At 53.2% G+C, this 25,409-nt stretch overlaps 1 protein-coding gene across 3 annotated transcripts; it reads right to left on the bottom strand.

Annotated features, from left to right (window-relative positions):
* Nucleotides 1–4,540: 4,540 nt before the first annotated feature.
* FAM110A (family with sequence similarity 110 member A) lies at nt 4,541–16,058 on the bottom strand. 3 transcript variants are annotated; one of them, XM_084889042.1, is made up of 3 exons: nt 15,855–15,958; nt 11,252–11,380; nt 4,541–6,107 (listed from the first exon to the last, which is right to left on the bottom strand). In XM_084889042.1, exon 3 carries the CDS (start codon nt 6,007–6,009, stop codon nt 5,122–5,124), a length of 888 nt encoding a protein of 295 aa, XP_084745168.1. In that variant the 5' UTR covers nt 6,010–6,107; nt 11,252–11,380; nt 15,855–15,958; the 3' UTR covers nt 4,541–5,121. The 3 variants fall into 3 exon arrangements, with proteins under 3 accessions (XP_084745168.1, XP_084745167.1, XP_084745169.1); XM_084889041.1 differs by lacking the exon at nt 11,252–11,380 and having other exon boundaries at nt 15,855–16,058; XM_084889043.1 differs by lacking the exons at nt 11,252–11,380; nt 15,855–15,958 and adding an exon at nt 9,345–11,243.
* Between the last annotated feature and the right edge of the window lie 9,351 nt (nt 16,059–25,409).

The raw sequence follows: 25,409 nt of genomic DNA on the forward strand, positions 1-25,409 counted from the left end.
GAGCCAGTAAGAGACATCGACAGGATGGCACCAATGAGCAGACCAGGAGGTGCTGGGGGTTCCCCTGGGTAGACGGGGAGGCCTGGCAGCAGGGCCACAGCCTCAGTGCCCAGCCCTCTGAGGACCCGTGTGGGCAGGAGCACACAGTGGTGCTCACAAGATTTATCTTACAAATGGTCCCTGTGCTTGAGATTCTGTTTTTAAAATTGGTTCCACTGTTTTTATTAAAAAGTGAAGGTTATTAAAGAGCCCTGGAAGGGTTACAGGAAAGAAATTGGAGTCATTATTTATCTTCTATGTGTAAACTGAGGATGTCTGAGAATTAGGATGGGTTAAGAGGAAACTAAGGGAAGAAAAACAAAGCAGGTAGTAATAACTCCAGGAAAAAACAACAACAGAGAGTTTCACAAGAAAGGAATGCAACCATGACATGTGCTCTGGCTGACCAGGAAACCATTCTTACATAGTTATAATATAAAAATTCTCAGTATTCATCTAATGGGAAATTGTGACAACTGTAGATCCAAAGGAGAGGAGGGTAAGTGCAGTTCCATCTTCCTTAACAATAGTAATGATAAAAAGAAATAATTTTGACCACTCCTTGGGTAATGTTCATTATTCTTGATACTTTACATGTTGAATCCTCACAACAATCCAGCACCTCAAATATTCGTATTACTCTCATTTCACAAATGTGGAAACTGAGGCACAGGAGGTTAAGTCCTTTGCCCAAAGTCATGGCCAGCCAGGCAGTCAGGCTGCGGAAGCCATATATGAAGACATCAGACCAGCAGACCAGAAAGGAGGTCAACACTTGCCTAAAATTAATTTTAAAAAAAAAGGAAAAGCATGTCACTTAGAAATGTGGAGGACGGTACCAGAAGAAACTGTTCAAAGAGTTGGATGTGGTTGCTTGGAGGAGGTGGACTGGGAGTGAGAGAAGGACAGGGCAAGAGAATGATTTTTATTAGTACGATTTAACTTATACAGACATGCTGCTACCCAAGAGGTGGGGACAGAGGTTAGCAGGGAAGGAACATGAGGGAACTTACACATTGGTAGCATTGCTCTGAATCCTGATGGAGGGTTGGGGTACAGTATGTTTTTACCTGAACTCAGCAAGGGGTACATCTAAGATCTGTGCATTTCAAAGTACGTAAATTTTACCTCCCCGAATAAAAATAAAAGAACTGTAAACAAATACTTTGGAACTATAGCTAATGATACAAATGCTGAAGTGCCAAGGGGAAACGTTCTAGTGTTTGTAACTTACTTTGAAAAGCTTCAAAAAGATAAGCTGTCCTAATAGATGGATAGAGTGATAGATACCTGATAAAAAAAAATTTAGCAAAATATCAAGATCTGAGCACAGAGTAGGTAGACATGTGTTCAATGTATAATTTTTGCAAATTTTCTTTTTTTTTTTTTTTAAATCCTCACCTGAGGATATTTTTCATTTTTTTTTTTTTTTTTTTTTTAAGAGAATGGAGGATGCTGAAACCGGTGTGGCTCAGTGGATAGAGCGTTGGCCTGTGGACTAAAAGGTCCCGGGTTCGATTCTGGTCAAGGGCATGTACATTAGTTGCGGGCACATCCCCAGTGGGGGGTGTGCAGGAGGCAGCTGATCGATGTTTCTCTCTCATCGATGTTTCTAACTCTCTATCCCTCTCCCTTCCTCTCTGTAAAAAATCAATAAAAAATATTTTTTTAAAAAGAGAGAGAATGGAGAGAAGGGAGAAAGAGAAAGGGGGGGGGGAGGGGATCAATGTGAAAGAGACACATAAATTTACGAGATACGTGTCCTTGACTGGGCATCGAACCTGGGACCTTCCAGTCTGAGGGCCAACACTCTAACCACTGAGCAAAACCAGCCAGGGCACAAGTTTTTTTTTTAGCTTGAAATTTTTCTTAATAAAATGTTGGAGGAAATATATGAATATATTATCTGAAAAATAATATTAAGCTTTTAAAAACCTGAATGGGGTCTTGTGTCTTAAACCTGGATGGACCCACACTACCCTAAGCCCTCCTGTGTGTACATCTATCTGACAGCTGTCCCCACCTTACCTGGGATCCTGTAGCCTAATCCTGTCCCTCCATACTCCCCCTGATGTCAGGCAGGAATCAATCGGGTCTTCTTCTCCCGGTCCCCTCGACGCCTCAGCCGCAGAACTAGGACCAGTTCACCAGGGACAGCCCCAAGGCCCCCGAGCGACACCCATCCTTTGCCAGGAGGGTGCGCCGAAGCCTGGCAGGTGGCGCTGGGTGCCTTTCCCAGAGGCCAGGAGGGTGCGCCGAAGCCTGGCAGGTGGCGCTGGGTGCCTTTCCCAGAGGCCCAGCGCACCTTCCTGTCAGGAGTGAGCAGCCAAGTCGCCGGTCTCCCAAGCCCCCGTGTATATAATTAGCCGGTGGGAAATAGATCAGGGGGCAGATCTCATCTCTGCCTAATTAGGGGCTAGGCAGCTGGGCCGGCCTGGCCTGGGGGAGCGGCGATGGGGGCCAGGCAGCCCCCGGGGACGGGGCAGCAGCTGCAGGCCCTCCGAGGGGCTGGAAGGCAGCGGCTGCCGCTCCTCGCCCCTCACACTCCAACTGGAGGCGGAACAATGGAGGGGCTGTTTCCGCAGAGCCCGAAGCAGCAGGCTGGTGGGGCTGAGGGGTGGTTGGGGGAAGAGGGGGAAGCCCCAGCTGCAGCCCACAGATTCCCCACGTGAGAGGCCAGCGGGCTCCGAACTCCTGGCAGAGGGAAGCCCTCCTCCACTCGGGAACCTCTGCTGCAGAAGTCAGGGCTCAGACTGGCACCTTCCGCACTTTCCAAGAATCCCTCCTGCCCGCTTCCCAACAGACTCTCCCAACGCCCTTCAAGGCTACCCCAGGCCCAGCTCCTGGGAACCGCTCTGGGCTTCAGGCAAAAGTCCCTCAACATGCCTGCTCCACGTGGTACGACTGTGTGCTTACTGCTTCGCTGCCCTTCCCTCTCCACCCCAAGATTAAAGGGGGGCCAAGACTCTCTTGCCCACTGCTTGGCACCCAGTAGGTGCTCAATAAAGTGACCAGAAGGGAAAACTGCCGGGATGGGAAGAAGTGAGGCGTGTGTCAAAAGAACCAGAGTGCCACTGACAGGCCAGCGTGCAGACCTGGTCTGCGGCAGCCCCAAGCTACTGTTCCTCCTGCTCTAAGACAGAGATGACCCTCTAAGGGGACCCCTGCAGGGCCATCTTGAGGATTTAGTGGCAGGACGAGCGTAAAGGGTCCAAGCCCAGCACGTAAGCCCCCTCCCGGAACAAGGGCCCTCCCAGCCTCAGTGTCTTCACATGTAAAATGCAGCCAACACACTCGCCTGCTTGTGCTTCTGAGGGCTGGTAGGTCACAGAAAGGGCGGTAATTAGCACAAAATTCTGACCAGGTTGCCCCAGAGGAGCTGGTCTTTGACCCCTCAAAGGACACCACCTCCGCAGAGCCCGCCCAGCTTATCCCTCTGCTCTCCTCACTCCCTTAACATAGGAGGCCCAGGTCCTACATTATCCAGCCTGCTGGGCCCCCGGGGGCAGGTGGCCTTCCGGGGGCCTCAGCTCTTCGTCTGCATCACGAAGGGATAGACCTCATTCTCATGGGCTCCAACAACATCCTCTTCTATACCCCAACGTCCCCTTGTTCCCTTCAACTGCCGGGCCTAGCCTAATCCCCCAGGGGCTGGTAGACTGTCAGACGGACAGACAGCTGGGCTGTCCTGGATGTTTGTCAACAGCCCAGCGGAAATCTCCTCTCTATGCCTAAAATAAAACCTACATCAAACCTGTCACTAGGGCCCCAGTAGCGCTTCCTGTTTCTGAGGAGTGCAGCTAAGCCAGCCCGAGTGAAAGGAAGCACCACCCAGCTCCTCCCCTCTCCCACCCGAACGCTGGCAGAGGCCACCCGTGCTTTCACCCTCTGTGTCCTCAGCTCCCCCAGCCTAAGCGTGGTCTCCTAACAGGTAACTAACCGGGAGAGAGAGAGGAAGGAGCTGAGACCTCAAAGCCCAGTGCCAGCTGCTTCCTCCCCCTTCCCACTCAACCCAGAGAAGACTGTGCTTGTCCACTCGGGGGCACTCGGAGTTGGAGGTAAGCCCATTCACTTTGTGCTGCCCACCCAAGTCCCTCTTCCTCTAAGAACTCTCACTTCCAACCCCCCAATCTATGGCCTACGTGACCTCAAGTTGAGGGTTTGCCCTCTCTGAGCTTCCTTCCCCCTTTGGAGCTGGGCAGGGAGTGGGGGAAGTCAGAACACCCGTGACCATGGCAGCCTGTCCCCTGCAGTCCCCCTTCCTGGTCAAAGGGGAAAGGCCCCCGGCCCTCCCAGCTCCATCCCAACTCACCTGGTGCCCGGACCCAGCTAGGGAGTGCGCCCGCCTCCCCGAGCTCCCTCGTGCCAGGCCAACCTCGGACCTCACGCCCCACAGATGCTGGGGTAAACAATTACTAGGTTTGGAAGGCTCCACCCCAAGACTTCTCCCATCCCGCCCCCTTGTGATCACAGAAGAGTCTGGTGAGCCAGCCTTTAAAAAAGCAAGCATTTGTGTTTATTAACCAAAGGGCGGGAAGCCAGAGCCAGGAGGGCTCCACCAGTCCGTCCTGTAGGCTGCCCACCTAGGCCAGGCTGCCAAGGCCTGGGAAGAACAGTGGCCAGACCACTCTTCCCTGCCCCCATCCTGGGGGTGAATTCCCCGGGAACCAGGGCCCACTGAGTGAGGAAGAGGAAGTCAGCAAAGGATAGAGGCCAACGAAGGAAGAAAGAAACAGAGCCACAGGGTAGACAGACCTGGTGGAGATCCTTGGTCCCTCACCAGTGGGGAGGGCTACGTGCCCCCAGCCCATGAGAGGAACCAAGCAGAGGTACAACTCGTGTCAAAAATCCCGACATGTGAGGAGGAGGGAGTGGTCCGAGGTCCAGAGGCCACCCTCTCCGGGGTCCGTCCTTGCCCAGATGGATGCTGGGCCAGCCTCGGAGCCTTTGCCTCCACACCAAGTTTGCAGAAGGCAGTGGTCTCTGGTCTGCCCCAACCCAGGGGAGGGGTGAAGGAGAGGTCACGGGCCAATCGCTTCTTAAAGATCTGTGCCCTGTGCCAAGTGCGAGTCCGGCGGAGGCCTATCCCTCCACGGCCGGCGTCTCCCGCGCTTGCCGCAGCCCGTACAGCCACTTGATGACGCGGGCGTTGCGCTCGATCACTGACACGCCGTAGGGGACGCGCTCCCGGGCCCGCTCCTCCACGGTGGCCGAGCTGCGGTGGGAGCAGCCGCCCTCGGAGCTCCCTGGCCCAGCACTGGGCCCCGCCAGGGACACGATGTCTGAGCTGGCCCGGGCCAGGTGGGCCACCCCCAGTCCCCGCGCCTCCTCGGGGTCCAGGCCACAGAAGTTGAAAAACCGCTCCAGGTCGGCCGCTGCCCGCGAGAAGCGCTCGCTCAGGTCTGACTTGGAGCGCTGCAGGCCCGGGGGCCGGGCTGGGCTGGAGGCCGCAGTGTCCGGTGACGGGCAGGGCTGGCCAGGGGAGGCCGGCAGGGGACGGACATCCACGCGGCGGACAGCAGCGGTGCTGGGAGGTGGGCGTGGCGGGGTGGCTGGAGGGTCCTGGCGGGCTCCCTCTGGCCGGCCGGGGGTCCGGCTGGCCTCGGCAGGGGACACCGGGCTGCTATCACACAAGTCGATAAGGCTGCTGAGGATGTCCAGGTCCAGCTGGGGCCGGCGGCAGGGGCCAGGCAGGGCTCGGCGGCTGGGAGTGAGCACCGTGCGGCGAGTCCCGGGGCTGAAGAGCGGCTGCTTGGACAGCAGCGGCTGCACAGGTTGCTGGCGGGTGTTGGCCACATGCAGGCTCTTGACGTACTTGGCCTTGTCGGCCTCCAGGCGCTCCACGGCACTGGGTTTCCGGGCTCCGCCGTCTGCCGGCCTTCGCAGCAGGTAGCCCGGGACCTTGGTCCTCAGGCGGAAAGGTAGGGCGGGTGTGTCCCGGGCTCCAGGAGACAGCATGTCCACAGGCATGGCTGTTACATACCCCCGAGGCCTTCTGCACGAGGACACGGGAGAAATGGGGAGACGGCGATCCAGACAGAAAACTGGCAGCTGGACGCCGGCAGCGGCTGCAGGGAGGAAAGAAAGAGAAGGGCTGAGCACGCTCAGACAAAGGCTCCGCAGACTGCAAGAGGCTGAAGACGCCTTCCCCATTAAAAAGGAAGGCCACGCCCCCGGCTCACAGGAAGCCAATCAGAAGGCAGGAAGCACCAGCTGTAGGGCCAGAGGCTCCGCCCACACCCCCGCCCTCCTCCCAGAGCCCGGCCCAGGGGAGGCAGAGAGAAAAAAGGTGCCAAAGGAAAGCACGGGCGGGCGCAGCCTGAGCAGGAAAGGCAGGGCAGGGGAAGTAGAGTGGGCTCGGAGCCCTGAGCTGGGCACCAGCCGGCTCAACCGCAGCCGTGGATCCTCTTACCAGCTCCATGTTTCAGATGGGGAAACTGAAGCTAATTCAACGAATTGGTGGCTCTGCTCCTTGCCTCCAAGCAAGGAAGTGCTGCGACCGAAGCCTTGGGGTTAGGTGACCAAGAGGAAGGGCTAAAACCCAACCTGGACTGCCCACAGGGAGCCTGGTACCACTTCCACCCCTTACCTTCCCGGACAGGAAGCTGCTCTGTGCCATCCACCAGCCTAGACACGCCAGGCCCCAGGCACAGCAGCGGAGTTTGTGGGGGAGGAGGGCAGAAAATCCCCACCCCCACCACGGTGGCGGCCAGACACCGTCAGCTTCCAGTACGGGACTCCAACACCAGGCCCACCGTGGCCCATGCATGCCTGTCACAGGGCAGCGTCAGACCTAAGCTATGCTGCTCCAAGAGCGGCTGGAAATGCCCAAGATCACACAGCCCTGCTGGGGGGCATCCAGCAGACTCTTGATCTGCCAGCAACCATAGCACAGACACCCACAGGCAGGAGTGCCCACACCTGGGTGCAAATACCCACATAATCACCTAGGCCTCAGAGCCTGGTGTCCCAGGTATCTGGCATCCCTGCCCCTTTTTCCAAGGAAGGGCTGGAGCCCCAGCCTCCCTGGAGATGGGCCAGAAGAAAACCTGTAGACCAAGTCCTGAACTTTCTCATCTGTTACCTGGGGGAGGAGGACTTTGCCAAGGTGATAGCCAAGGGGACGGTGGTTCAGGCCAGGGAGAGCTGTGTTGTCTAATTCAATAGCCACCAGCCAAAGCCTTCGCTTTCCATTTAAATAAAAACTTACACTCGGTTCCTAAATCACATTAGCCACATGGCTAGGGCTCAATATCCACAGCCACTACTGGTCATACCACAGACAGCGCAGACTGCGGCATTTCCATCGTAACAGAATGGATCGGGCAGTGCCACCTACACACCCGGAATTCCAGGAGGGAGTCTAGATTGGGGTGGGGAGGCAGGGATCTCTCCTGTGTGCTTGCTCGGCGTTTGGCACTGTCCTCTCCTGGAGCCCTCCAGCAGGCCAGGGAGATGGGTCGTTGTCGCCTCATTTTACAGATGGAGAAACCGAGGCGCTGAGAAGTGACCAACCTAGGTCCCAGCGCAGCTGAACTAGACCCACGTCATCAGAAGCTGAATTCACTTATCTGTTATGTCCATGGGAGTTTCCCTTGCTCCCATTCCTCTAAAATATCAGCTCCACGAGGGCAGGGGTATCTGTTTTGTTCACAGTTTCAAGATATTACTCTTGACGCATTGTGGGTATTCAGTACAGTTTTATTGACCTGAAATGTCTACGGGGGCCCCGTGTGAATGGGCACCCCCAGTCTGCTGCAGGCAGTTGGGTCCAAGGTGGTGGGTGTTGGATATTCTAGGAAGCTGGAAATCCAGAAGTGCAGGAAAACTCTAGGTTCTTAAATATTAGCATAGTCAATAATAATAATTTTAAAAACACTGCATGTACGGGGCAAACAGAACATGCGCCTGCCGCCGCCACCCCCTCCCATCTGGCCCCCAGCCCCAGTGTGGGACCTTTGCTGCAATGGCAAGCTGAGAACGAACCTTTGGGGCTGCTGGCCCAGAGCCAGAGCTGCTCCCCAGGTGGAAGGGATGGAGTAGGTGGGACATGGCTGCCCCACCGAGGGCCGACCTCCAGGAGACCTCAGGAGAGAAGGGTCTGACAGGAAAGGCAGCCTAGCTGAGCCCTGTCCAAGTAGCTAGACTCTGCCCCACCCCCGGGCCTGCCGCCTTCCAAACCAGTCCAACCCGTCCGGAGGCGGTGGTTCCGGGCACTCTCCCACAGTCGGGGAAACAGGGACGAAGGGGGTCAGGTGGGCAGGGCCAGGGCAGAAGCCCCGCTCGCCTCGGTCTCACCTGGAGTCCCTACACCCTCGGGCCTCCCCCGGACAGACAGGAAGAGCGGCGGCTTTGGGGCCGCTGGCCCACCTGCCTGGGCTTGGCCACCGCCGGCTGCGTGCTTTGTGCAAGCAGCCGCGCCCCTCCGAGACTCCTTTGCTTATCTGTGAAATGTGGTTAAAAATAGACCTGCAGGTCACCGTGAGGATGGAGAGACAAAACAGCTGGAGGACATTCTTCAGCATCCGGGAAACAGGCGACTGGCCATAACCCGGGCTCCCTGTTTTCCACACTTTCCTCCCTCCTCTCCTCCCTCCCGCCGTCCTGCGCAGGGGTCTCTAACCGCTCAGGAAGGGCCGCCAACAAGGCAGGTGCAGGCTCAGGGTCTCCAGGGGACCGGTCCCACCTGGGCACTGGGACCCTAGCTTCAGCTCGCAGACACAGGGTAGGGGCTAACCATGAGCCCAGCTAAGCCGGCCCCATGTCACAGGTGGGCCAGCAGGAGTGCGGCGGCTCCTGTGGTGGACGCCAGGTCCCAGTGCCCAGGTGGGACTGGTCCTCTCGGAGGCTCTGAGCCTCCTTCCATCACCCAACGCCCCACCCGCGGATTTCAAACGCCCCCAAAGCGCGGCCCCGGGCCCTTCTCCTTGGCATCTCTGGGGCATTCAGTCCCACCTTGCCCCCTTCCCACCGGCTTCCCCAAGGAGCCCCAGGAGGAGAGAGGGAGTAGGGGCGGCTCAGATCCAGGTCTGGCTTCCTCCCTTCCCTACTTCGGGGCAATCCTGGGAACTCCCTGCCTGGAAGGGGACGCGAGTCTGGCGCGCGCTGTGGGACTGCGGCCGAGGGTCCCCCCTCTCTGAGCCCGGGGTGGCCTGGCTCTCACATGGGGGGCCTGACGGCACGACTTCTGCGGCATCCATCCGGCCGGAAGGTGAGCCCCTGCCCAGTCCCCGCCTTCCCGTGGAGTAAGGGGTGCAGGGCCGCGCCCCCGGCCCCCGCCGGCCCCGGCCCCGACCCGCACGTACCTGGCTGCGCCCGAGCCGCTACTCTGCGCTCCCGGCCCGGCCCACCCGGGGCTCAGGTAGCAGGTATTGCGCAACTTCCGGTGGCCGGCGGTAGCCGGCGAACCCGTCGACCCAGGTATCACCAAAAAGAGCGAACGGACGCCAGGCAGCGGCCAAAACCGAGTCCCGACGCGCTGGTGGTGGGCGGGGCGCAGGGACCCACTCCAGCAGGCGCTCTGGGAGCCGGGCACTCTCACTCCCGGCTGCACTGGCCCTGGCCACAGAGTCCTCCTCCCCAACGTTTATGGTCCCTGTGCCAGGCGTGAGAAAGTGCTTTTCCTGCTATCAATTAACCCGTTTTAATCTTCCCAACAACTCCTGGGCGGCGAGCTCTATTATTATCCTCATTTCACTAATAGAATTCTGAGGCTGGGACAGGCTGAACCAGCTGCCCAACGTCACCCGGAGGAGTCCAGCCTGGGCGCTTTCCCTCGGACAGCCCTTTCTAGCTGTGTGTGCCTGATCCGATTGCCTAACCTCTCTGACCCTCCAGAGACGGGGGTCCCACCTTCCAGGCCCGGTCAGTGAGTTCTTGGGGTCTGAGAGTGCCTGTAGAAGCTTTGAGCAAGCTGTAAGCAATAATAACAGTAACAATAATAGCAATAGTGGTAGCTACAATTTTTGAGTGCCAGGCACTGTACTTATTTAAATCTCTGGACAATCTCCCCACTCCCCAGACGGGGAACTGTTTAATCCCCATTTCTGAGGAGATAGATGGTAGCAGCCCTGCTGGAAGGAAGGAATCGGGGAGGGCGCTGACTGGCTCCTCTGCCAGCCTAAGCCCTGTTACGTCGGTTCAGGTGGCACATCTGATTAGGCCAGTTTCATGGGATCCAGAGAAGGAAGTCTCCCTGCCCCGCCCGGACCCTGGGAAGGCTGGAGAGGCCCGTGGCTGCGCCTGGAGAGGCTTACACAGAATTGGAGAGGAGGGCATGAGGAGATAGGAAGTGACTCAGGGAACCGCTGTCTACACTGAGAGTGAGTCAACCCTGACGCCCCCTCCAGGCCCTGGGGCCTGAGTGATGGAACAGGACCATCATTCCCCACAGCGGCCTGCTGGGTCCCTGCCTGGCCCTCCGTGGTGCAACAGTGAGGTGGGAGAGGGTTCAGTTAGGCACTAACAGTAGCAAAAGCAAAGCAACAACAATACTTTTCAGAATAAAACCGGTAAGAATTTTTTCTGAGAGCTTTCTTTGTACCTGACCCTCTTCTAAACTCTACTCTGTTAACTCACTTAATCCTCACACCCACCCTGTGTGATAGGTACTACCATTATGCCTGTTTTACAGTTGAGAAAGCTGAGGCACAGGGAGGTGGGACCGCTTGCCTGAAGTCACAAAGCTGGTAATTGGCAGAGCCAGGATTTGAACCCAAATAAGGGTCTTGGGGGGAGGAGGGAGAACAGGTCTCCAGCAGTGGGCTTCGGCCACTCACCGAGGGTCCCCTAAGGAACCTGCAGCCTCCCTCTCTGGACCCCCTGGCTGTGGCTCTGGGTCTCAGTTTCCTCAACTATAAAACAGGGGCAATGGTAGCAATGTTTTCCCAACAGAGATTAGATCTCATCACGGCTCTACTTAAAACCCGCTGGGCTCCCCATCACCTGAAAATAAAGTCCGAACTCTCCCTGGGCCCTCAGGCCCTCCCAGACCCAGTCCCTGCCTTCCTTTCCCACCTCAGGGCACCCTTTCCTGCTCCAGCCACACAGCCCTCCCAGCTGTCCCTGAACGCCAAGCTCTTTCCTGCCTCAGGGCCTTTGTACCATCCATTCTCCGCCGGAAGCTCTCCTCTCATCTCCTTCAGGTCTCACTTCAAATGTCACTCCTCAGAGAACTCCCTGACCACTCTGAGGCTCCCACCAACTCTCTCACCTGGTCTGTTCCCTTCCAAGCAGTCATTACACCCGGTCGTTTTAGATGTTCACTCATTTGTCGCTTGTTTCCTGTTTCCCATTTGTAAAATGTATTAAGGGGGCAATTCAGGCCTGGAAGTGGGCTTGGCTGTGGAGCCAAAAGCAGAAAATAGCAAGTATTGGTGATGTGCAGACACGAGAACCCTTGTGTACTGCTGGGAATATGTTTCTCACCCGCGCCAGGCTGGGAACTCCATCACACTCTTCCCTGCTGTCTTCCTCCAGGGACCAAACGCCAGAGGGGACCACACTGACCAAGAGGCAGGACCGGAACCAGGCCACCTCAAAGGCCAAGGCCCCTCAGCACCAAGCTTCCTTCCAGCCCCCGGCCCTGCCCTAGGCCGTCTCCCACCCGTCCCACTCCTCCTCCAGCCACAAGTCACCTCCATTCAAGGTGGGCTCTGGCCACTTCTTCCTGAGCCCTGTTCTGTCTCCAAACCTCCAGGTGCCACGTCCAAACCTCTGCACACACTGGGTCTGCTGCCAGCAGTGCCCTTTCCACTCCATCTCCCTGGCCAGCTCTGCAGCCTGGGCTCTGGAACCAGCCTACCCGGGTCAAACCCCAGCTCCACCAGTGATCAGCTACTCAGCTCCTCCACGCCCCCATTTCCTCCGCTGTAAAGCAGGGCTGCTCGCAGTGCCCCCTCCCAGCATGAGGCTTGTGCATGGCAAACGCCACCCAAGGGTGACTGTGATACCTATTCACCAGCCAGGTGCTCCTGGTGAGGCCTTCCTCAGGCCAGAACGTTAACCATTCTGTCAGAGGTTGTCAATCTAAGAACGCAGAGTCACTTGAATAGACATTTCTCCAAAGAAGGTGAATAAACAGATGATAAGCATGTGAAACGGTGCTCAATATCACTAATCATTAGGAAAATGTAAATCAAAACCATAATGAGATACCATGTCACATCAAGATGGCCATCATAAAAAAAAATATACTGAAAATAACAAGTAGTGGGGATGAGGAGAAACTAGAACCCTTGTGCACGGTTGGGAATATAAATGGTGCAGCCAATGTGGAAAAAGTACATCAGTTAGGCAAACATTTTTAAATCGAACTACCATAGGATCCAGCGATTCTACTTCTCAGTATATACCTAAAGGAACCGAAATCAGGAAGTTGAACACATATATGTACAGCCATGTTCATAGTCGCATTAGTCACAACAGCCAAAGGGTAGAAGCAACCCAAGTAACTATTAATGGATTAAGCAAAATGTTTTATGTACATACCCTGTTTCTCCGAAAATAAGACAGTGTCTTATATTAATTTTTTCTCCCAAAGTTGCGCTAGGTCTTATTTTCGGAGGATGTCTTATTTTCGGGGAAACACGGTACAATGGAACATTACTTAGCCTTAAAAAGGAATGAAATTCTGATACATGCTATAACATAAGTAAACCCTAAAGCATGCTAAGTTAAGGAAACAGACACAAAAAGACGAATGTTGTGGGATGCCGGTGATCAGAGTGCCTGCAGTATCAGATTCATAGACAGGCACTAGCATGGTGGTTGCTGAGGACTTGAAGGGAGGAGAAAGGAGAGTTAGTGTTTAGTGAGTATAGAATTTCCGTCTGGGAAGATGAAAAGGTTCTGGAGATGGATAGTGGTGATGGTTGCACAATATGAATGTACTCAATGCCACTGAGAGGTACACTTAAAAATGGTTAAAATGGTCAACTTTATCTTAATACATTTTACAAAAAACGAGAGAGAGAGAGAGAGAGAGAGAGAGAGAGAGAGAGAGAGAGAGAGAGAGAATAGAGTCTGGAGCCAAACTTCATGGTTTTGAATTCCAGCTCTAGGTGACCTTGTACAAGTTACTAAATCTCTCTAGTGCTCAGTTTCACTTTGTAAGTTGGATATAATAGCAGTGGTAACTACCTTACATTATTGAGGGGATTAAATTAGTTCATACTTACAAAGTACTTAGCACACAGTGAGTGCTCAAGAGGTGTCAGTGACTTTCATTCTTTGCTGAGGGGCCAGAGCTATAGTTCCTGATGTTTATCATTTCCATGACATTCTGCACTCCCACCCCCACCCCTTCCTTCCACCTGCTTCTCTCCTCATCAGCAGGAGCCAGGCCCAGACTTGGGCAGAGACAGGGAGGCCCTCACCTGCCTAGAGGAGGATCAGGAGGGCTCCGGGCAGCAGGAAGGGGGGTGGCCGGTAGGGTAGCCCAGCTCAATTTCAGCCCAGCTGTCAGGGTCAGAGACACCCGGCTAGCTGGGCACCCCGCAGGGCCACACCAGGCCCACGCTATTTCTGGAGTCTCCCTGGATGCTCGTGCCCTGGCCTGCCTGGCGTGGGCCGTGCCCAGAGTCAGTCCTGCCGAGGGCGGCCTTGCACAAGCCTCAGGAAGGCAGAGGTGAGCAGGCTGTGGGAAGGATGCGGGGGCAGGCACCTGAGGCAGCAGTCTACTACTTGGCCCAGGAAAGGCCAACTCAATTCTCCGAGCCTCTGTTTGTACCGGAGGTTGCAAAACGGGAACAAAGGGTCTTACAGTAGTGACAACATGAGAGACACCACATGGAAAGCCTTAGGCAGGGCCTGGCACACAGGATGGGGAAGGTGAAGGTTGGGGAAGATAATAAACTCACACAGCCAAGCCCACTTCCTGGCCTGATTTGCCCCCTTCCAGGCCTGAACTCACCATGATGGCTTCTTATCTTAGACCAGAGATGGAAAGAAACCTGCCCAAAGTCACATAGCAAGTCAGTGACACAGCACAAACAGGGCAGTGGTCTTTTGATAAATATGTAATCTAATAGATACAAATAACAATTTTTCAACCAGGTGATATATGCACATGGCTCAATTCAAGAGCTATAAAGCGAAGGGAGTAAAAATAAACTCCCTCGCGCTCCTGTTCCCAGCCACCCAGCTCCCCTCTCTGCAGGCACCACTATAACCAGACAGTGTGTCCTTGCAGGGAGACTTTAAGCAGATACAGGCAACAATGGACAGATATAGGGTGGCCCCCAAAAATGTATACACACACTTCGAATAACCATAAAGGCAATGTTTATTAAATACATCCCATATTCAAAACTGAGCCGTCAGCTGTTAAAATGTATATACTGTTTCTTGGGGGGTACCCTGTATTCTTTTTTACACATGTGTCAACATGCTGTATGTACTGCTTTCAGCATGCTCTTTTTACTCGGTAATATAGGTTGTTCTTAATAATATGTTATTAGTATATTAATTATAACATATGTTATTAATACACTTAATAGTATATATCGTTGCTAATATATGTTGAGCCACCTCCGTACAGAAAGAGCCCATCAGCCTCTATTGATGCAACCGAGTGTGTGTCCAGTCTCTCCCCATTACACACCACACTGAGCAGAACCACACCTATGTCACTCTGCCTAGAAGTAGGGCAGGTGGATTCGGGGATGCGCTTGTAATTGTGACAGAAGTGGGAGGCACTGGTTGCACAGAGGCCACACGCATTACCTTCAGCCAGCAGAGCATACCAAAGACGGTCCATAAATGCCAGCTTTAGTGACTCTCATTACAGAGGCTTGAGGAACCCCCTCAATTTATCTTTGGAGGCGAGTTTCTCCTTACCTCCTCCTACATGCCCTCCTTGCATCACATGGATGCCAGTCAGGAAAGATAATAAACTCACTGAAAAGTGAAATATATAGGACATCAAATGGGGTAACTGCTACAAAATAGACAAGGAGGAGGGCAGGGCATATGAAATCAGTATATATTTGTTGAAAAGAATGAATGAAAGACTTTTCTTCTGAGTTCCCAGAGCCAGGAGGAGAGAGAGTTCGGAGGAGAGAGGATAACTCCCCTTAAAGAAATAAATTCAAGACCCGGATGCTATGATTCTGAGTGCCTAGATCTCTAATACTGAAGCCAGACAGACTGGGAGCCAACTCTGGCGGTGCCCAGTCTGCTTGTTTGACTCTGGGCAAGGGACTTATCTTCTGAGAATCTCAGTTTCCCCACCTGCAAAAGGAAATCAACAATAGCAGCCTGGGGGTGCGAGGGCTGAGGGAGGGGGTGGCCAGGAGGCAGGACACAGTCTAGGTCAGAAGCTCGCTCGCCAGGAAAGAGTCCCTGCCCCACCCCAACTCCAAAGTCTCTAGGGGCTTTGGTGACTATGGCTTCCGTGGAGGGGCCGCCTCTATCCTCTCCCCCAGGTTCCCAAGAGCACAGCAGTGACTCCGGGGCCAGAGCACCTGCTGCCCACAATGTCAGTCCCGCCGATAGGCCCAGAGCGGCCTCTGGGAGGAACAGCGCTGCAATTCAAAACCTCGTGGGCGGGAGAACCACGTCCAGCCCCTGGCGCACAGGGAAGACAGACGCCCAGGAAAGGCACCCAGCGATGGTGTGGGAAGGGACCGAAGGGAGGTGATCCAGCCAGGACTCCACGGGCAGGATACCTGCTGCTAAGAGACTGCAAACATGACCACCAGCTAGCTGCCCCTCTCACGCAGGTGTGGCGCGGGGAGGACACACAACGCAGTGTTTGGGTGAGCGGAGCCCCCCAGACCGAGCCCAGCCGCGCCCCAGGCCACCTGCGCCCTCACCTGGAGCCCAGCCTAGACGAGTCCCGGCTCTTCCAGGTCGGGGGATGCAGACGCTGACAGCTCGGACCCGGGCCGGGAATGGCCACGCCCAGCGCCGCTCGGGGGGCCAGTCCTGCGTGGCGACGCGCAGAGGGACCTCTTCGGAGCGGTCCTCTGCACCGAGACGAGCGGGGAGGGGGGAACCGGCTGTGGCAAGGCCCCCACCGGAACGAGGTGCTGGTGCGCAGAGGAAGGGGAAGTGAGCGTGCCTTCTCCCCTCCACCCCCCCTTCTCGAAAATGGTCTGCCCCGGACATCCTGATTGGTTCCTCGCTTCCGTTCGAACGCCGCGCCGCCCGCGTTGCCAGGCAACGGTTTGACTTGGCTTGTCTGCAAAGCCCGAGGCTCCGCAGCCCAGCCCCGCCCCGCCCCTTCGCACCCGCCTCCGGTTCTCCCAGGGGCGGCCTTAGCCCGGTGCCTTAAGGCTCAACCTGGGCTTTCTCCTGGTGCCCAGCTGGACGAGGCACCATTTAGGGTCCTGGGGCTGGTTCCTAGGCCGGACTTTGCAGCTAACTCGATATATGAGCCCGGGCAAGCCCCTTTCCCTCTCCACACCCGCAAGAGCACAACAATGAGTGGGCTAGTTTTAAAATGTGCATACCCAGCAATCTTGGCATTTACTAAGGAAATGAACAAAGATTTGAGCAAAGATCATAGAGCGCATCGTTATGCATCATAGAAAAAATAATGGAAATAACCTGCATGCTCAGCAAAAGAGGATTGGTTTTATATAAATGCGTTCTGCTTTTTACATGCCAGGTAACTTTACATGACATAACTCTTCTCAGTGCTCATGGCATAAGCCTTTGAGATGGATACCTTTAATTAACCCTACTTACTGATGGGGAATATTATGCAGTCATTAAAAACTATGTTATTAAAAGATATTTAGCCCTGGCCAGTTTGGCTCAGTGGATAGAACGCCGACCTGGGGACTGAAGGGTCTCGGGTTTGATTCCGGTCAAGGGCATGTACCTTGGTTGCGGGCACATCCCCAGTAGAAGGTGTGCAGGAGGCAGCTGAATCGATGTTTCTCTCTCATCGATGTTTCTAGCTCTATCCCTCTCCTTTCCTCTCTGTAAAAAAAAAATAAATAAATAAAATACATATTTTTTAAAAAGATATTTAAAGAAAATGCCAATAAAGTGTTAGATTTTTTAAAAGTATGTTTCAAAGCACCATGTACAACATATGTATTAAATACATAATCATAGCACCACATGTATAGGTATATAATCATTTATAATAACAGCAGTTAATTTTCTCTTTGGCTTTTGTGGATTTCCCAAATTTCCTAGATTTAAACATGTCCAACGAAATTTTTAATAGGATTAGAATAAGTTAACTCAAAAGGCTCTTAGAGATGAGATTTCATAGCTATGAGTCACTGTTTGAGTCTAGGGCATTGCTCAATTTAGAACCAGTTAGTGTCTTTCAAATTTTGGATTGCCAATGATTGAGCCTTATTGTGTGTACATGCCTTGGGTACCCAGGAGAGGGGACTAATAGCATACCAATAGCTAACAGTGATTGGGTGTCCTGGCCTGGGCACCTACCAAATCAGAACAAAACTGTCAGAAACAGGGCATCTGATTGTATCTGTGAGGACCAGCTAGATATTAAACCTGGCACTAACTGTGCCCTCTGCCAGGTTGTGTTTGAGGCCTTATACATGTTTTCTCACTTGACTTTATTATTATCTGAGAAGGTAGATTCTATTATTCCCATTTTATAGATGAGAAAACAAAGGTTTGTCTGGATCCAGCAGGAGTCCTCCAGACTATTTTGTTATAGCCACAGGTAAATGTGCAAAACCTGCTTGGTGGTAACAGTGAGGAGAGGCACGGAAGGTCCGGTGATCCTAAAAGACACACAGAAAACTGAGCAGAGGCAGATCTAGACTTTGTACTTCCTAAGGTTTGTGCAATTTAGGAAATCTTATTTAAGAAAAGAACTACAGCCCTGCCTGGTTTGGTTAAGTGGATAGAGCATCGGCCTGCAGACTGAATGGTCCCAGGTTCAATTTCGGTCAAGGGTACATACCTGGGTTGCGGGATCAATCCCCAGAGTAGAGCATGCAGGAGGTGGCCCATCGATGAGACTCTCTCATCACTGATGTTCCTATCTCTCTCTCCCTCTCTCTTCCTCTCTGAAATCAATAAAAACATATTTTTAAAAAAGAACTACAAGATTACAAATATAAAATTAGGTGACAAAGTGATTATTAGGTTAGAAAGATAAAAGAAACCATGGAAAAATGACAAGTTCCACAAACATTACCAGAAAAATGACATTACTTTTATTAATTACCTCCATGATAATTTCCACAAACATGTGAGACCACTCTTCTGTATAGAGATATAACCTCTGACTCTCGTGTTCATATCACAGTGCCATTTGAGTCAGCTCAGTATGCTAGGTAGGGGCATTCCTGGAAGCCATCCCTATACTAGGTCAGCTGGTAATAATTTATCCTCAAAAGTTACTGGAAACAACATAAATAAAACCACTAAACCCCAATGAAATGTCAAGGGCATCTTAGCCAGCTCACTCACTCCAACATCATCTGACACAAGGGGAAGTAAGACTGGAAAAGCGATGGTGGTTTCAACAGAGCGAGGTTAAAACACTTGAGTTGGCAGATTTTACGAAAGCACGTGACCATGTGGCCATCTTGCTAGGGTGCCTTCCAGACCTCAGCGTCCCCGTTTTAAGGTCGGGAATGACGGCAAAGGTGCGGTCCTCAGATTCTTCCCTAAGATTTACACCTGTGACCAGGGGCTGGGATATTTGAGATGCCTCCACATACAGGCCCTGGCATCTTTAAAGCTTGCCTCTGTCCTGCATACCTGGAGCTCAAAACAAATAAAAGAACACAAAAAGTGCTGCTCACATGCTGAGCCTCGGCCCTGGCCGAGGTAGCTCAGTTGGTTGGAGCACCATCCCATGCACTGTCAGGTCTCGAGTTTGACTCCCACTCAGGGCACATACCGAGTTGCAGATACATTTCTCTCTCTTCCCCTTCCTCCTGCTCTAAAATCAAGGTGTTGTTTATTTTTAATGCTGCACCTCATTCCCAGAGTAAGAAAGCGAGGCAAAAGGAGGGCAGAGGCAACCTCCCCTGGGTTCCAGGTTAGGCCTCACGAAGTGAGATCGTTTGGGCACACTCAGATTCTAGGAGTCTGAGCATCTTCACCTGCCAAAACATACTGGTGATGCACCCTAGCTTCAAGGATTTGTTAAGTACCTGGTACCCATTCAGAGAGATGGAGGGCACTCCAGTCCTCCCCATCCCTAACCAGGTAAGGGCGGGCGGGGGGACAGGAGAAGAGCGATCAGAGGGAGCTGGAGGGTTATTGTGACCTTCTCCTGACCCAGCACGTGAGCAAATATCATCTTGCCCAGCGCACACAGGCCTGGGGCTGTTTCCATGCCTCCTCCAGCATCCTGGCCAAGCTGTGTTTTCTTCCCTCCACTCGAAACCAAGATGAAATCAGCCTTAGATGTCAGTTTCCTATCTTCTGCGCACCCTCTGGTGGTGTTTTGTTTTTCCCCGTGTAATGTAAAGGGTGTTCTCTGTATACATATTTGCTTGCTTCTGAACTTTCCTGGCAGCACCCGTCAGAAACTAGTCCCCGTGGTGGCTACTGGGCTGACTGGGGGGCAGAAGAAAAGCTTTTTATAAAAGATTCTGTACTTTATAAATGTATTCTCTATTTTAAAAAAATAATAATAAGTGACACTATTTTAAAAAGCTGAGCCTCATTCCCAGAGTAAGAAAGCGAGGCAAACTGAGGGCCGAAGGAATCTCCCCTGGCATCTCAAATACTTGGTCGCAGGAACAGACCGTAGGGAAGAATCTGAGGACCACACCACTGTTGTCATTCCCGACCTTAAAACAGGGACGCCGAGGTCTGAAAGGCACCCTCGCGATACATTCACATGGTCATATGCTTTCCTAAAACCTGCCAGACTAAGGTATTTTAACCTCATTATGTTCCCTCTGAGAGAACAAAGTAAGGCAGTGAATTAAAAGACAACTCAGAGACTACACCTTCAGGGATCACATCTACGGTTCGTTACCAGTGACGTTTCTCTGAACGTGTGTGGACACCGGAACCACCAGGAGGAAGTGCCGCGTCCCCTCCTGAGCGTGAAGCCAGCTCTCGGTGTTGCTTCTGCCATGGCCACAGCCATTGAAGATGCTTCCTCCCACTCTTGGAAGGGGAGAAGGAAAGGACACATTCTGAATAAATTAAAAAAAAAAAAGACAACTCATCTCAGAAAGAGAAGGATCGATGTGAAAGAGACACAGTGATTGGTTGCTCCCCACACCCCCTCACCAGGGCCAGGGATCAAGGTTGCAGCCGTGGTGAGGGCCTGGGCTGAACCGGCCTGTGCTGGTCCCTCACAAAGGGATCCGGCAGCCCAGATGCCTCTGTGGTCGCCGGTCTGCCTGACGACATCTTTCCCGAACCCCACCGGGCTGCCACCGCACAGCCGAGCGTGTCAGATCCACGGAAGAGGGGCCGGCTGGAGCCAGCAGGGCCGTCCGCGGTGCCCAGTGCACTCGGTGGACTATGCCGGCCGGAACGGCAGCTGCCGGGGCCTCTGAGTCACCAGACCGCAGCACTAGGTCAGGACCTCACTCAGGAGACGAAAGTAATTCATGTGCAAAATGTACATTCGGATATGTATCAATGCCTTTTAGTTTTCCCAACGATTTTTACACTAGATTCTTACCACTGAGGCCTTTTTAAATAAGAAAGAAAGAAAAAAAAAAAAAAAAAAGACAACTCGGCCCAAACAAGTCCCTCCAAACGTGGCAGGTGACAAGGTCCATGGAGAGGTCCTAGTAGGATGGCAACATCATCGCATTTCTCAAAACACGCTGAGAAGTTGTATGCTGTATCAATAGGCCTGTATTCCGATCCAGCATCTGTATTTTTATACATTGGCCTTAACCATATACTGAAGAAGACTGAGAAGGATAGAACAAGAACATTTGTTACAGTATTGCTATTAAAAGCAAACACAAAACAAACAAAAAAATCTAATTTCTTGGCCACAGGGCAATGGGAATGGTGATTGGGACTGCAATTGAGTACCATACAGCCATTAAACATGATTGTTGTAAAGAATGTTTAGTGACAGGGAAAGCTTTTTTTAAGTAACATATCTCCTAATGCAATTATTTGTTCCAGAAATATTTTTGAGAGCCACTACATAGTGCAAGCACCTCTTTCTGAGCTTCCGATTCCTCGCCTGTGGAACGGGATGTACCCAGGACCGTCTCCCAGGCTGGTGAGAGGCGCGGCCCCCTGACTGGCCTTCGGCGCCCGGTGGCTATTGCTTCTGCTGCTGTGCTGATGTTGTCCGATCCTATATGCTCACAAGGCAGCATGTCTCCAGGAAGCTCTCCCCTGCCCAAACCCTCCAAAGCCCCCCAGCAAGCTCTGAATCTACAGCCGTGGGAAGCTGACCCCTGTCCACATCCTCGCCTACCACCTTCCCCCTCTGCCCATCTGGATCCAACCACTGGCCTCACGTTGCTTCTCCAATACACCATGCAGCCCCAGGCCTCAGGGCCTTTGCATGTGCTGTTCCCTCTGCCCAGGTCTCCCTTCCCCAGACACAGCTGCCCCCCTTCCTCCATCCTTACCTCCTTCAAGTCTCTGCCCAGACGTCATTCTACCCAGGAAGCCCCTCAGCCTCCCGCATCACTCACAAGTCTCTTCCTAGCACTCCACCCTCCTGCCCCTCGTGTCCCTGTGCTCGTGCCTTGTCGGTCTCCTCCACGGACTGAGAGCTCCCAGGAGGAGGGGTCACACTTCTCTTGCCCACTTTTCCTTCAATCACTATAATAGGAAAGGCTCTTCAGTGGTCAGAAACATTTCTTTCTCTTTGCTTATTACTATTTCCCAAACATGTTCAACCCTGAAGTCCTCTGCCCTCACAGTGCCCAGAAACAGTGAAAACACTGTCTCCTGAGGGTGGGCCTTTAGCACGTGAGAAGGGACACTTCCTCCTCTGAAAGAGCCCCCTTTACAGTGCAGGGTGCCTCCAGGGGCCAGACTGCCCAGACACAGGAACTGTCCTCCATCTCCAGTTCCCCACAGTGCCTGCCTCTCAGACCACCTGCTGCCTCCCGCGGGCCGGGTTCCACCTGCCAAAGGATCAGGATCAGCTTCCTGTGGCCACGTTTCAGGCCTGAGGACACACCCTGCCCGGTCAGCCACCCTGTTTGCTTGCCCCCAGCTGCCAGGCTGTGTGCCCTGGGCTGGGCCCTTCTTATCTCTGACCCTCAATTCTCCATCTGTGCAATGGAGGCACTAACACGCACTTTGAGTGTGCTCAGGAAAGTGTCCTGAACACACAACCCAAGCCAGGTTCTGGGTTTCTGTCCTTGGAAAGTTTTTTTTAATTCTAAACCAGGCCAGGTAAGAGCAATCACAAGGCCCAAGATGTCCAGGGTTCTTGTTCTGTCATTAAGAAGGAAGAGTTCAGCAATCTGGAGAAAGGCTGTGTGCAACTTAAGTAAGACTCCAGAGACAAAAGATAATTTTGAAAGGCATTGGGGGTCAGAGGAGCCTGGCTAAAGAAACCAAGTTCTTCTTGTCTCAGGACCCCTTGCTTTTTATCAACACAAATTGTCCCAAAGGCACGGTGGAGATATACACTTCAAAGGGTAGGGCTTCCTACAGAAGCATTGTCAGATTGGGAAATTGCCTTCGGCTGTTCAGGTGTTTGGCCAGTAAGAGGCAATAACATGTATTGATAGATTAAGATGCCCTGAGCTGTCTGGCAGCAAACAATCAATTTAATGTATCCTTTCCAGGTTTGGGGAAATGCTTTTTGCCATTCCCAACAGGTGATAACATTTGTGACTCAACCCTTGTTGAGTCCCCAAGCTCCACCAACCTTTTGATGAAACTCTTGCAATTATAACGTGATGGAATTGGCTTCTGGCACCAAGATACTACACCCAATGCACCAATACCTTGAGATCATGGGACCTACTCCCCCTGGATTTTCAGGAAACGCGTGCAGCCAGAAGACAACAGGGGAGGGCTCAGCTCAAGAGGAGCACCCTGAGACCCCAGGCTGAGCGGGAGAGATGGGACCACTGTCCATCCTGCAAGCTGGACCTGGGCCAGAACAGAGATTGCTTTCTACAAACCCCTCTTAAAGTCAGTCTGATCCCCCAGCTAGCATGGCTCAGTGGTTGAGCATCAACCTATAAATCAGGAGGTCATGGTTCAATTCCCGGTCAGGGCACATGCCCAGGTTGCAGGCTCGATCCCCAGGGTGGGGTGTGCAGGAGACAGCCAATCCGTGATTCTCTCTCATCAATGATGTTCCTATCTCTCTCCCTCTCCCTTCCTCTCTGTAATCAATAAAAATATATTTTAAAAAATAGACAGTTTGATTATAGTTGTTCATTCTAAGATAAATCAGCATCCCTCCCCTGTTCCTGCTACGTGCTGGTTCTCGGGAAAGGTTGTTGCCCTGACCTGGTCACACGTGTAAAGCGATGTCCATACCTGGCCATACCGGATAGCACTCATGTACTACCGTGTTTCCCCGAAAATAAGACACCCTCCGAAAATAAGACCTAGCGCATGGAAAGATAAGACATCCCCTGAAAATAAGACCTAGTGCAACTTTGGGAGAAAAAATTAATATAAGACACTGTCTTATTTTCGGGGAAACAGGGTAGTAGTACCCGTGACTATTCCCCACGCCCCTGGTGAGGTCCAATTTGCCTTGCAGCTCAAGACATGTCTCCTAGGCACGTTTCCCTTAAACCCTATTCATTCCCAGACTGGGGCAGCCAGCCTCTTTCTTTGTTCCCTGCCCTCCGCTTAGGGAAGGAGGCCTTCGGTCCCGGGGCCTTTATCTGGGACAAAGTGTACGAACAGCCCTCGCAGCCGCCATGCCTGACACTGCCCTGTGCAGCCACCCAGCAGCATCCAGCTGCCCCGCCCCCCCCCCCGATAGAACTCCCTATTGCCCCCCTCAGTGTCCGCTGCCTGCAACACTCTCCCTGCCCGTTCTCCTCCTGCCCACTGCACTGTGTGCTGTGGAGTCACATCGCCATAGCCTTTCCTGCCGGCTCCGCAGCTGAGCCGGGACCCTTTCCCCGCTCCCAGTCTCCCTCTACCAAACTGTGGTGCCCGTGCCCATGTGCAGGTCCACTCTCCCCACACGGGCGACAGTGAGCCCGGCAGGGCGACTGGGCTGTTCCGTGCCCCACACCCCAGTGTGTGTGGGCCCTGCGGACCCTGAGAACAGAACGGAGAAAGAGCCTGGAGATTGCCCCCCACACAGCCTGGTCCTTCCTGCTGCTCTCCTCCCTGGCTGTCGGAGGGGCACGGGGTGCCGGGGGCAGGCCTGAGGGACCTGCGTTCAGATGCCGGTCCCACACCTCCTGGGCAGTGGCTCCGCCTCTCTGAGCCACAGCTCCTCCTCGGCAAACTGGGAGCTTCCCAGGGGTCTTATGGGGATCAAACGAGATAACGCACACCAAGGGTCTGCATGGGGCTTGTCACGTGGTGAGTGGTCCACTGGCGTGACTCCCATTACGGCTACGGAAGCACAGTAACCTCCATCTGCTGTCTGAAACTCTCTGCTATTGTTAGACAGTCCCTAGACCTGTACGCTCTGTCATTGTAAACTCTGTCACTTTAAGACAGTCTCTTATTCTATATAACACGACTTTGTTTTTAGTTCAAATAATAGAAAAGGATAAACTTAACTGTCTGGCCTTGCAAGCTAGCCATCCAATGTAACAGACTAATACAGACTAATACTGATAAGTCCCATATTCTTATGCCAAGAACAAACTCAATATGCGTTCAAGGTTACAGCTGTCGGTAACTGTAGCTCACACAGAGCCCTTTGTAATACCTGCAAACAAAGAGGCTGGAAAAGTGTAAATGCGGGAGACTTCCTGTACGTGCCGCTCAGGGATTTGGAAGGAACACGTCCCTCTGGGCCTCGCACAGTAAACGACTCCTGATTAATTGGCTCGTTAAGGCGCCTTGGGTCTGGCTTGCTGATTTGCGATACGACTCTCAGAACCGCCGTTATTACCGCTCAGAGTGCCAGGCCCACCTGGTCCCCGGCAAAGGCCTGCTCTGAATCCTGGCTGCCCTGCTCCTGTGACCAGGTCAGTCCTAACCCCCTGTCTACCTTGTTGGGGAGCATTGGGGGCAGATTCTGTCCTTTTTTTCCCCCCAACCTCCTGCCCAGGAAGGGGTGAGCGTGAAGCCAGCACCGTGTACAGAGACAGAAACCTGGAATGCCCCTGTTCTACCACTTGGTATTTCCCATGCCAATCGCCACCCCCTTCCCCTTCCCCCCCCCCCCCCCAGGTCTCTTGACCTTGCAGCCTGCAGGTGTTTAGGTGTTTTATCAGATAAATGGAGGCATTGATGGCCCCCAGCCAACTTCGGGGTGTTCCCAGGGTGACCACCTGAGAAAGGGCTTGGGGTGTGTGAAGGCAGGGGCTCTC

The sequence above is a fragment of the Pipistrellus hanaki genome, assembly GCF_964339955.1.
Source record: "Pipistrellus hanaki genome assembly, chromosome: 6".
Taxonomy (NCBI): domain Eukaryota; kingdom Metazoa; phylum Chordata; class Mammalia; order Chiroptera; family Vespertilionidae; genus Pipistrellus; species Pipistrellus hanaki.

Coding starts and splice junctions, on each gene's coding strand:
- FAM110A (XM_084889041.1), bottom strand. CDS start 6,009: ATGCCTGTGGACATGCTGTCTCCTGGAGCCCGGGACACACCCGCCCTA.